This window comes from Etheostoma spectabile, chromosome 2 (genome assembly GCF_008692095.1).
Source record: "Etheostoma spectabile isolate EspeVRDwgs_2016 chromosome 2, UIUC_Espe_1.0, whole genome shotgun sequence".
Lineage (NCBI taxonomy): Eukaryota > Metazoa > Chordata > Actinopteri > Perciformes > Percidae > Etheostoma > Etheostoma spectabile.
Window position 1 is genome coordinate 19,652,466 of NC_045734.1, and position 13,614 is coordinate 19,666,079.

The 13,614-nt window shown below is 40.3% G+C and overlaps 1 protein-coding gene across 1 annotated transcript in view; it reads left to right on the forward strand.

Annotated features, from left to right (window-relative positions):
• Nucleotides 1-13,614, forward strand: part of LOC116698496 (zeta-sarcoglycan) — a 372,560-nt gene that overhangs the window by 668 nt on the left and 358,278 nt on the right. Inside the window, exon 1 of the mRNA XM_032530441.1 lies at nucleotides 1-101. This exon is cut by the window's left edge and continues 668 nt beyond it. Coding sequence (XP_032386332.1) covers nucleotides 63-101 — 39 coding nt within the window. The 5' untranslated portion in view covers nucleotides 1-62. The remainder of the gene's footprint in view (nucleotides 102-13,614) is intronic.

The window sequence follows — 13,614 nt, forward strand, 5'->3', positions numbered from 1 at the left end:
CATCTTTGCCTGTGGGGACTTCTATTTTTGTGCCTGATTTTGCAGTAATTCACCCCTCTATCATGGACCGGTCGACGTCTTTGGATATAGAGGCGCTCAAGGTAAGACGCTCGCAGCCGGGCGGCGCGCACTTGTTCTAGGGAAGAGAGTCGCGATCCTCTGCTGGGTGGGTGGGTGACTGGGTGTCCTGTAAGGTGACGGGTTATGATGGCTGGCTGGTCGGATGACTGTCATCAATGGGTGGCAGGTTGGACAAATCCGCAGAAGAGTATCTGATGGTGAAGGGTAACACTGCTGTGCTTGAGTGACAGCGTGGCTGGATGGGTGACCGGGTGGCAGTTTGGGCTAGTTGGGTGACTCAATTGCTTTAGGAGGTTGGGAGGGCAGCTAGATGCTAGAGGTCTCGAGGTTCAATAAACGGATGGGGTTTGCCACTGTTGGACTACCCAGCTCTGGGTTTTTGCAACACTATCAAAGAACATCTATCTCCCGCTCTGTGTCCGTTTCTACATCGCACTCATGCACAAATCCCCACTCGTGCTATGCTGGTTAGGGAATAAAGAGAGTGGGACTGTGTGTGTCAAGCAGTATTCGGAGCGTGTGGAGAATTTCAATATGCTTGCACAGAGAATTGTTGCAGAGAGCTGCTGTGGGCGTCAGTGGGACGCTCGATAGACGGGACGGATTTTTGTCCAGATGGATCTGGGTAAAAAAATAAGAGAAAAGCAGAGAGTGAAGGATACGATGAAGACGACATAGTCTCTCTTCATTCTGTCAATTTATATTCATTATTTTAATTTACTAATTCAGTGTAATGTGTATTAGCTGCTTAAAAGTGAAGTCTGTTCTATATTTCTAACTCAAGGCAAAACTGAATATTCGACCTGTGTGTGTGTGTGTGTGTGTGTGTGTGTGTGTGTGTGTTTGTGTGTGGAGGGGTGCAGGGGGGGATCTGGGTCGCTGTTGATACCGCTCTCCTCTCTCTCTCTTTAAGGATAGAGTTGTGCCCCCACTTCCTAACTCTCCATCATATGGATGTGAAATCAATGTGAAGATGAGTAAATTGAGTAAATTGAGCATATTGAGAGAACGTCCGTTTAAATAATCTAGGTAGGCAAAATTATGTTCTGGTAAATATATGTGTGTAAGGTGTGTGTGTGCATGTAATGGGTTACAAACATTGCAAAATCCATGTGGATTCAGCACCTCTTCCTTCTGTAACAATAGTTTAGAAATTTGTGCTAATCAGTCATTTCCTCAGCATGCAACCATCAATCAAATTGTATACGTAAATGCAATCTATACCAACTAATTGGACATTTTGGGTGGTTGTATTTGTGTTGCGTGCACATGTATAGTCACATCCAAAACCTGGATGGTGTTAACATTTGAGTACAATGATAAAAACGGTTTCCAATAGCTAAACTATGGGTCCCTACAGGAATACAGCTAGAAATAAAGAACTTATTGATATTATATTATATAAGATAATATAAGATTCCGTAATAAACCAAAAAGTTCAGGAAGGTTACTATCACTATAGACATTAAATGCCACATGCGTACTGTAAGAATGTCACACTGTCATCAGAGAATGTAATGTAGACAGGAAATGTCCATTTTTGATGTGCCACTGCTGTTACTGATAACCAGTGATTGGATAAATCAGCAAATCGATAAGATTCCCCAGGAGTAAAACATTTCAAGTAGCATTTTATGTGATCACATTTCTGAGGAGACCAGGATACTGCACTGATGCAGTGCTCTAAATTGACATTGACTTCAGCTGGCAGGTTGCACACGCCAAAGAAGAATATTGGCATTCTGATTTAAAAATGACCTTAACTGTTGGCCAATGACCAGCAGAACTGTGAGAGTAATGATGTTTTTGTCTCATGTGTGAGCTGTCCGGTCATGTTTGATCCAGAGATTGAAATCATAATTTGTAACAAATTGTATCTGAGAGTGTACCACATAATAGTGTGCAGTGTTTGAATGTCTTGCATTCAGTTCAACGTAACTTATCTTCCCATAAATAATATTTTGTGAACTTAGAACGAGGCTCTATCTGACTTGTTTTTTTTTTTAAAGCTGAGTTATCTACACATTTCTTCTCTTTGAAAGCTTTTCATGCCTGTGTCATACAATTGAAAGAACCTTGGCAGGTTAAGCATTTAAAACATTTTTTAATATATGATAGGTTAATATGGTTAATATCTCTGGTCTTTATCTTCTCATAATTTCACTGTCAAAGAAACTCTTAGAACACCCAGATCACAATATGTTATAAAGAAATTTTTCAACCAATTTTCCTTGGCTACCTCCATTGCAGAGATTTGGGGTACAAATGCAACTGAAGCAATGTGTGGGGCAAGCAGCACAAACCTCCTCAAGCCTTCCAAATACACGCTTGTTTCTGAGTACAAATTAAAGTAAACACAGAAATGAGCCCCTTTGGCCAGCTATTGTAGCTAACTGCACGATGAACTATTTTCCATACTCTGTTTCCTAAATCTTTACAATGGATGTGATGGGATGCAAACTCAAGATGCTCAAAATAGTCAGAGCTGCCACAATTATGAGAGTGACACCCAAGTCTCAAAATGCCACAGGTTTCCTTTAACATATAAAAGCATATTACAATTTGAGGAGTGATTGCACCAATCAAATCTCAACCCTGCAGTGTTAGTCCATCGCTCTGCCCGTTGAGTTTAAAGGATTTATGTCCACTTCCACCAGTCTATCCATCCATCCATCTGCTGCTTGTTTTTTGCAGAGCTGGTGTCATATCCTTGGCAGTGCTGACAATGTCTGAGATCTAGTGCATTGGTAGTTGGCACTCAAAAGCACACTCACAAATACACACACACTGTATCTGCAGTGTTCTCCATTTGTAGTGAAGGTCGCAAATGTGTGTGTATGCTTGTTTGTGTGCGTGGGTACGTTTGTTTGTGTGTGTGGGTATAGCCATGTTTATTTTTACCTGTGAGGAGTAATCCTTTACAATCCATACTTTTAACATATTTGGGAATTAATGTAAATAAATACAGTGTCCTTGGAAGAATAGCAAAACATAATACTGTGTGTGTGTGTGTGTGTGTGTTTGTGTGTGCGTGCGTGCATACCGGTTTGTTAACCAGCTGGCCTCTCAAACTTTAGAGTAAACTGAAGACAAACACACACACACACACACACACACACACACACACACACACACACACACACACACACACACACACACACACACACACACACACACACACACACACATCAATCTTATGTAATGAAAAGCCAGTTTTTTTAGTCAAGTCTGCATGACTTGACTAAAAAAGTGTACCTCACAGAGCACAGGAAATGAACAGCGAACAAGGACAACATTGGGTCATTAGACGGTCACTGCATTATATCATATGTACAAGTGGTATGTGTGTGTGTGTGTTCATATGTGTGTGTCTGGATTTGACCAAAGACCCATCTGCTTGTAATTCAGTGCAGGTTTCGATATCAATGGAGCAGTTTAAGTGTTATTGATCTATAGTAATAGCTGCACCATAAATAATATGCAGTATAATAAAGGCGGTCAGATTGAATACGACATCCACATCAGAGCGTCTCAACTTGCTATAGTAACAGGTATTGAAAAAGCCAAGAGTAGTTTAGTTTTGGTAGTGCTAGATCAAAAGTTAAGTTTATAATCCTGATGTAACCAGGCAACACCAAAAAGAGGGGAATCCATACCTAAAATATTGAGTTGACCGGTCCCTGTGACAGGCAAAAATCTCACAACTTATAAAGCTGTTTTAATTATTTGTCTTAACTCATAACAATAAGACCTCTAAATTACTGTTGGCTCCTAGTTGAGACATGGGCCTATTCATCAGATGCTTTCACTTATTCACACGGCAACTAGATTTTCACAATTGAGCAGAACCTCCAATTGATGGTTAGTTACCTGCCAAAGTGGCTGGCAAAGTAAATCAACTTATAATACACACCTCAATCAGAATGAACCAGTATTTGCATGGTGGCTGCTTTCCCACACTGTTTGCACTCTTTCACACAACCCCATTTGGTAACCACCCAGCGCAGCCAAGGCTTTGCATTTCTGGCCACTGAGCAGCTCAATTAGAACAATTTGGGGTTCAGTACCTCTTCCAAGGGCACTTCAACAGTAGCTTCTGAGGGATGGGAGAACATTATTCATTCATTTAAGCCATGCCCCAAGCCTGCCTAACCTTCAGGCGAGCACAACTCCTCATCTGTTAGCAGGCACCGGTTCAGTATGACCATCTAACAAGCACAAGCAGACACCACACGTGAACTGATTACTTAACGTGCTGCCATGTGAAATACAATATATTTTGGTGACAGTTATGTTTGTAGAAGCTTCCATTGTGGCAGCTGCATAAATTGAAAAGTGGGCGCCTCACACTGAGCCAAACAGACTTCATTCCTGTTACAGTGGAACCTTCCCAAACATCTGCATGTGAAAACCATTGCAGATAGGCTATGCTGTATTAGGTTTACCATGGTTGAAATCACATTAATAACAAAGCCTCCAGAGTGCCAAATGATTACAGTAAAAAGCTGTGTATTGATAGACAGCCACAAAAGGGTTTAACGTGGCAGTTTTTCAACCTTTGGGATGTGACCCCATATGGGACCACATAATATGCAAATGAACTGTAGAAAAGATTAAAGTCTGATGTACAGTATGTATGATGTGTATGACTGTCTGATGATGTGTATGACAGCGATGTCTGTGTTAGTTATTGTTTAAAATTGAATGGGTTGGAAACAATCCTCATTATTTGGAGATACCTCAGTACTCTTACAAACAGCATACTGTAGTAAAGAATGCCATACAAGCTTCAACATTCAATGTTCAATTATTGTAATTCTACAACACACGGTTACAGAACAAAATATACACACTGTACCTTGCTGTAATCATGAAAATATTGGGGTTTAATAAGTAAGTCAACTGATGTTTTTGATTTAAAAAGCTGCCTTTGACCAACATTACGCCTTACTTCCTTCATTGACACTGACATGTACTGACGTTGTGACATAATTCCAGAGAAATCTGTGGATCAGTGTGGCCAATATTTAAGTTACAATATGTTTTCATTTCAGTCAACAACATGATTGCAACACAGTTGCAGTTGTAGCGGTGATCAGCTGGTAATAGCCATCTAGAGTTTTTAGCTAATGGTTGCAATATAAAGTTGATTTATTACTAGAAACACATTGCCCCTTTGTCACTCACGTGTACACAATAAAACATCTCAATCAGACTTACAACAGCTTTTAGCGGATACCGTCTCCATTTATAATTGTCTTTTAAATTCAAAATCTTTAGGTTGCTGTTTTTAAAAGTAAAACTGAACCAAATGAACACAGTTCCTAGCAAGCAGCAGTTGTTAGTGTCGCTAGTGTTGTTCTCATATATCCACTAGTGGCAGGCATCTGAAACTCTAAAAGCTGGACCCTAGATATTTGTCATGCAGTATTGAATCCTTATGTCCTTATAGTGAAGGCAAGGTCCTTGAAGACAAATGCACACACACACACACACACACACACACACACACACACACACACACACACACACACAACCCACACACACACCCACAAACTACTCGAGGTAAGTTGCCAAGGCCAGAAGTCAGTCACTTTCTTTGTCCACACAGTCATTTACAGGTAATTAGCTGTTCCATGAAAAGGCCATTAGATTGTGTGATGTGTGTGTTGGTGGTGTGTGTGTGTGTGTGGTGTGTGTGGTGTGTGTGTGTGTGTGTGTGTGTGTGTGCGTGGATGCGTCTGTGTGTGCGTGTGTGTTTGGGGTGGGTGTGCTCAAATACCATTGTTTAAAGGTCTAATAGCTTGCGGGCTACTGTTGGCCCTCTAAAGGTTAACTTATATTATTTAGACTGTGTGCATAAATATTCATCTGCGTGATTTTGTATATTTTGTTAAGCAACAGAGTGATGTAATTCACACTGTGGAACCCTTCACATCTGCATTGCTTGCAAATATGTGTTTATGTGTGTGCCTTTTAGTCTGTGTGTGAGCTCCCCACCACTCCACAAAATGAAGTGGCTGAAAGTAAGCTAAATCAACTCTGCTGCACTTGAAATACCAATATTTTGGAAAGTACACATATTTGCTCTCTTTGTGGGAGTTAGATAGTAAGTTTAGGGTCAGTTTCTTCTCTGTGATGTATTTAGCTTAGCTTAACCCGAAGAGTAGAATCAGTTGGAAAAAGCTTGCCTTGGTCCATCAAAAGAGTCCTCTGACAACTCTACCATTGTCATAATTAATTGTTTTTTGTGTATTTAACACATGTAGAAATGGAAATGAAAAAATGTACATTAAGGAATAATTCTTGTGAGTGCACTGAATGTATTTACTGACCAACAACATACAGCCCTGGTGACCTCTTGCAGCATCCCAGAAGTCCTGTTGTGAAGTGCCCATTTTCGCACAGTTTTCCATTTGTGAACAAAACCCAGGTGATTTAAAGAAGACTTTTGGCTAGCTAACTAACGACATGCATCATGTTGCCCTGTTGAAAAGTGTACCTTCTCTCATTTGGTGAAGGCTTGCTTGTTCGCCATTTCCAAACTGAGCTAAACTAAGCCTAAACATGGCTTGGGCCCGCTCTACACTCTTTTTGTGCTGGAAACACAAAGTTAATCTTTTCATCCAACTCTTGGTAAGGCAACTAACAGGTGTATTACCCAAAATGTTCAAAAAATCTGGTTAAAGCTTGAAACAGACACACATGCGCACACATGCCTGCACACAAACAACAGACAAAAACTACTTTTTTATGTCGTTGTTGATATTTGACAAACACACATGGCAGTCAAATGGCAAATTAAAATTACAGTCAATACATTTCAAACAATTAGTGCAAGCTGATAAAGAGAACTTTAATTTATTTTTGTTTGTTGGACCTCCGCATCCATGGAATTATTTTTTTAATCTTGCCTTAGGCCACATGCAATATTAATGTGAGTCGTGAGTGTGTGTGTGTGTGTGTGTGTGTGTGTGTGTGTGTGTGTGTGTGTTGGGTGTGCACTGAAAGTTTTATTTGTGCTATCTGTATTTGAAAGTGTTTTCCCCACAACTGACTGTGGTTGTGTTTAATTAGTGTAGCTATTAACTCAAGAAAGGAATGTGGATGTTGATGGTCTAAGAGACTGACACCCAGCTGTCGTTTAATGGTAAGTATAACCATAAATTACATATTGTATCAACCCAGGGTCCTTGAAGAACTTGATGGGCCATTATTTTGTTATTGAGTGGATAACCTACGGTTTGCTTGACATAGCTCAGGACAGGACAGATGCCCAGTGTGGCATGAGCTGGTAAACTTTTTACAACAGCATGTATGATCCCATTTCAATGCATGTAGAGCTCTTCAAATGGTGACAATCAAAATGTATGTGGTGAAATCCGATGGTGACTAGCACAGAATGCAGATTTCCAGCTAACTTGGTATGACTGTGGAAATCCCCTGGGCCGGGCTGGTGGTGCGTGAAGCAGCAGGTATAGAGGGGTGCAATGTTGATAAAAACAAGTCAGTGCAAACCACTAACCTACAAGCTATCTATTACCATTGTCACTATAATGTCCAAAACACTTTAGTGGTCAAAGCGGAACTGAGCCAAGTTACCAAGCTGAATAGGGCGAATTTAATTATTTTCAAGAAATACTGGTTATGCCAAGCCACTTTTACAGAAACCAGAGAGTGCTGCCAGTTAGCCTGTGTGCTCTGCAAATAAATGGTGTCGGAAGCTAAACATACTGCATGAAATTACATGGTGAACACTGACTACATTCAAGTAGAGTTTACTCAAGCAACCGAGATGTTTCAGGGATACAGGCAGCATCAGCTGACTCACAGTTACCAATATATATAAGCATTTATTATTAAATTATAGACAGGAAAGGTGTACGTGGGGAAAGTAAAAGCCGAATGGACTAGAGTGTTTTTTAAGCGGAGAGAAACATAATGGTGTTGAACTTGGCCCTGGGTAAGCTCCAAGGTCCACATCACTGTACAGTGGTAATAGTTACACATGAACACATTCCTGCAGACCATAACTTAATGCTAATAATACCTTGTGGGGAGAAATGTGTGTGGATGCATTAACAGATAACCCTTTGCGTTCACATACAAACACAGAAACAAACACAAACACATGTGTGCCTCAGGCATATTTACTTTGCACCTTGGCCCCAGATCACCACTCATGGCAGTAATCACACACACACACACACACACACACACACACACACACACACACACACACACACACACACACACATCCCCAGTCTTAACAGTGACTGATGCTTCAGCTCACTACCTGCCACTCAACCTTTCCTCTGTAAGCCTCGGGGTGTGTGTGTTTGTATGTGTGCATTTTATTTCCCGTGTTAGCCAACCTTGACTTGAGGAAATGCTTTGTCCGTTCTGACGTACTGTTGCAGCTACATAGTCCCTCTTGCACTGTAGTCATTTTGACGTCTGTATGTGTGTGTGTGTGTGTGTGTGTGTGTGTGTGAGTGTGAGTGTGAGAGCGAGCTAATGTGTGTGTTCTTCGAGTAAGAGTGTTTCTCTGTATGTATATATTAATTCAACTGCAAATCATATATCATTACTCTTTTAGAGCCTATATCCAGTGTTACAGTGTGTTCCTGTTTCATTCTACTTGTTATCCACACTTTCACTGCTGTCACTCAGTATGCTATGCTTTTTCTGGTGCAAGCATTATGAGTGTGTGTGTGTGTGTGTGTGTGTGTGTGTGTGTGTGTGTGTGTGTGTGTGTATGTGTGGTTGTGCTAAACACCAGCACTTTAAGTGGCAACCTACTCCTTGTCCCAGAAAAAACAAAATAGTTACTACAACTACAACAATAATAAAAATAATTTACACACTTTGAGAGGATATGAGTTTCCCACCATGGCCTGGGTGAAATGTCTGCTAAAGTGCCGACTGGAGGTGTGTGTATTATTGCTTTAATAAACCAATCACCCAAATCTGTCATTTTAGCTTGGCATTTGGGGAAAATGTGGATTAAGTTGGCCTATGGTTATGGTTGCAGTAGGCAAGATTTTGATATACAATTACAGCAAACTTATTCACCTAAATCACAACGTAGGGCTGCAACAGAGAATACGGTAGCTGAATGAATAAAAATGTGAGAGTAAAATACAAGCTGTCATTGTGCTCACAGCAGTGAACCAACCCTTCCGAACAGAAAAAGCATAGCTCAGCAACAATAGATCTGTTTCTTTAATTCATTGGTATTCTGGGTTGGGCATAGTTTAGAGAGATCATACAGCAGTCCCAGGTAATTTCAAATAGTTACATATGCCTTGCTTCTATTTGGAGCTTAAGGTTATCCAGTTGAAATTCAGATACAGTCTACACACTGTATCATTCATCTGTCTGTCACTATTTTTACACTCTTACAAAAATCATGTTACAAAAAGAAGAAATGCATGTGCTTAATTTGTTGGACTGGATTTAGACGTCACTATGTTTATAAGAGTCTACAGCGATGCTAGGCTGTACTGAGGTACTTAGACTGTTTTTTTGAGCTACATGCTAACACCAGCATGGCAACATGGGATGGAAATATCATTAGTTAAGTATAAGGCAGGTGTGGTAAAGGAATTACCATAGTGATTATAAATCATCCTGAAGGTGACATGAAAGTTCATGTCAATTTCTCCAATAGTTGAGATGTTTTATCCAATATCAAAAATGTCAGCCTCATGGTGGTGCTAGAGTTAAAGTCAGGGGGATCACAAGTCCTTATGTATCATCATTTCGGTATCATGAATGCTTGTACAAAATGTTGGGCCAATCCATTTAATAAATATTGAAATATGTCACAAATTAAGACTTTGACCCACAGATGGCTCAAGATAAAAGTCAGGTGATCCTTGGATTCATTACCTGGATACTGTGGATATTTCTTCTAAATTTATTGACAATCCATTGTCTTTAAGGTATTTCAGGCCATTGGGTAGTTTATTCCAGAGAGACAAAAATTCAATTTCCCTCCTGGGGATCAATACATTATTACTTTTATTGTCAACCTGTTTTTATAATTTTAGATTTGGTGAAACAGTTGTATGGTGTAGCAATATTTGAGTGCTGATTCAGGCAGCCTGCAATGGAGTGGCACATACATGAGATTTTAATACTAACATTGTGATCAAGGCTCATGACAACAGTCATCCTAATTGTCAAATTAGTTGATTGCTTGCAGCTGATTTGGGGACAGTATGTTCAATTGCTGCGATTCTGGCATTGACAGTTACATGCTTATATCAACTGGCCTGCCACTGACGTGCTGCACACATTATTGTAAATATTGCAACTTTAAGCTATATTGACTAAGATTCAGTGTGTACCTTCTGTATGAAATTTTTCTTAACTTACTAAAATGTTCAGCTGCACATTAGGGATGCACATTTTGAGGTTCATTAACATGAGCCTTTCCTCCTGCTTCCCCTTTAAATCCTTTTGAGACAAGGTAATCATTTTGTGCCTGTCAATAAGATTGAAATGATTAGGCTCCATTTCATTTGCAGCCTAAACCCATGCCCCTGCTACAAGCCTGTTCACTACATGTGGAGTTTTAGACTTTAATATGAGGTATATTTCACCATGAAGGGACATTTACATTTGTCATTATGTGCACTGTCGCAGCCTACGTCCCCCTGTCCAGCAATGACAAGTTAATAGACTGCTTTGCCCCGGGGCTAAACAGGGACTTACATCCATTATTAATCTCAGTCATTTAACTCTACCCAAATTGCCTTGATCATTTGGAGATTATTGCAATATGACTCAATTTGTCAACAACATTATAATTTGAAATTAAATAATGCTACAATGACAAGGTAATCACAATCTGGTAATTATTACCTGATTCTGCTATGACAGGCTAATGGCCACCTGTGTTTTTGTCAGTTACACAAATCAATGCCTTTTTATTGTGGCTGTATTGCTAACACAGAGGCTGATTAAGCAATTTGTTATATAGATTATGAATAAAAGTGAATGCTTTTAGCTGCAGGGGCTGCTTTCTTGTCCATTAGGTGATAATGCTTGAATTAATATTTAGTTTCAGGAGTTTCTTTTATAACATTTATTACATTATGTTAATTTTGCTTTGCGTACTTAAAATATAATCAGTGTTTTACACATTTCTGACCAAAGATCTTGAAGGAAACATCCAAAGTTTCCCCCATGTTAATGACGTGAGATATGCACAGAACTCAAAGCACAGAACAAGCCCCGAATGTTTTTGCATCCCACCATTTCAAAAAATTCTTCCAGATATGGCCAGGGATGGTCTTCCTGGCTACCAAACTCCTCGCTGTTGTTTGGTTGGGAAATTTCGCTCAAGTTCTCTTAAGTCTCTGCCATGGACAACTTCGTACTAGGCTACATACGTCCGGGTCCACACTAATAGTGTGTCGGAATGGTATATGTTTATACTTCTCATCCAAACACAATCAAATTCACTCTAACCGGAAGGCATGATTTATCTGGATACGTTTTTTCTTTTTTTGTGTTTGACGATGACAAGCCGAAATGAAAACAAGCCAAACTTAAATAGGGGTAACGAGGCTATTTTTAAAATGTAAGGAGTAGAAAGTACATATAGTTGCGTGAAAATGTAAGGAGTAAAAGTAAAAAGTCTACTGTAAAATAAATACTCCAGTAAAGTATGGACATCTCTGTCAACCACCAACTCACATTCTACAGTATTTCCCGATAACATTTAGTTTGTCATTTCCCTGCAGCAAGCTATGGTATCATGTGCCCCAGCCTGGCTATCATTTACAAAGACTGTGGGAGTGACACTGGAATGACAGGCTAATATTCGTCTTTCCAGCCGCCATCTTGTCCTGTCTGTCAACTTCCAAACTACAGCCTCTGCTGCTACTCATGACATAAACTCATCTTAAGATCCCAGTCAAATGAAATATTAGGCCTCTGTGATAAATAACCATGTTTCCACTCTAAACGCAGAAAACAATGCTTGCCTTGTTCAGACCTGTAAAGTTATGTTCATTTCAGAACAGGACGCTGCTGCTCTTGATGATACAAATTGTTTCACTCTACTCTACACACGTTTAAGTTGAGCTGTTTCACTCTTGGTTAATTTAATTTAATTGAATTTCTGTTAAGTTTGATCACTTTATTCAGTCCAGTCCAGGTTAGTTCAAGCCAGGCCATTTTGGATCAGCGTAATTGTCCAGTCCGGTTTAGTTTTAATTAAAGGTACACTTTAATGTTTTTTGACATTGTGTAATGAGTACTTTCAGACAAGCATCATATCACATGATCACTTGAGATTACCTGGTGAAATACAGTCAAGCATACCAGAGAAACAGGGGGATGACATGATGGGAGTCGTGATAAAACAAACGTGTGTTGCGGTGCCTGGATAGCTCGCCTTGTGGAACATGCACCCCATGTGCAGGGGCTCGGTCCTTGTTAAGGTGGCCACGGGTTTGTCTCCGACCTGCAGCCCTTTGCTGCGTGTCATTCTCCGTCTCTCTGCTTTCACATCTTCAGCTGTACTTTATAAGGCCTAAAATGCCCAAAGAAAACAACAAAAACATGTGAGCTATTTCACTCTGCATCAATGGTACTTTGTACATTGTACTGTATACTGTATTTCCCAGCAGTAGCACCTTTACATTATCTCACTAGCAGCACAGTGCATTTATCTGCACATTGTATCTGCCTCCCTGTCTCTCAGCCCCCTGACAAGTATATCATCTCTTCTCCTGCTGTGACAGCACAATCCTGATGTCTGTCACTTCCACAGGCCAGGCTGGGCCACACGCACATTCTGAGCAGACACAAACACATATACAGAGCCACACAGGAACAGGCAATCACATTACACACACCGGCATCTACGCGCACACACAAACACCTTTTGTCAGAGGGGATTCTCGCCCGCTCAAGGGCAGAACAGTGACACCTCATCATGAGCCAAATGAAGCAAAAGTGGCAAGGAGAGGAGGAGGAGGAGGAGAAGAGGAGAGATTGAGGGATGGATGGAGCGGAACGATGGAGCAATATGGAGGGGGATGAGTGGAGCTATATGCCAGCGAGGCGACTGGCGCCAGATTTCAGGCATGAAATAGGCTCTGGGACACATTGAGGAACAGACAGAGAGGGAGAGAAAATGTGTGGTAGGGAGCTGGAAGGGGATGGTAAAAAGTAAAGAATGAACATTCTAAGTTCTAGTCTAATTCTAGCAATTGCTGAAAAATACAGGCCAAAGTATTAACACTAACATATTTGCTGGGTATGAATAACATAGGGAAATGGAGTCAGATGCTTTGTGGGTGCCCTGCAGTAAACAGTGACTGATGAAGTGATCATCAAAAATTTTGAATCATGTTGTCACTTTCAAGGTTGCTGTCTATCTGGTTTAATTATCTGCCGTTTGTTTCTGTTTTTGCTTTTGCAGTAATTTGAGTAGATTTCATGCCAGCAAACTATAATTGACTTTAATCGAGAGATTGTGTGAGAGAGAGAGAGAGAAAGAGAGAGAGAGAG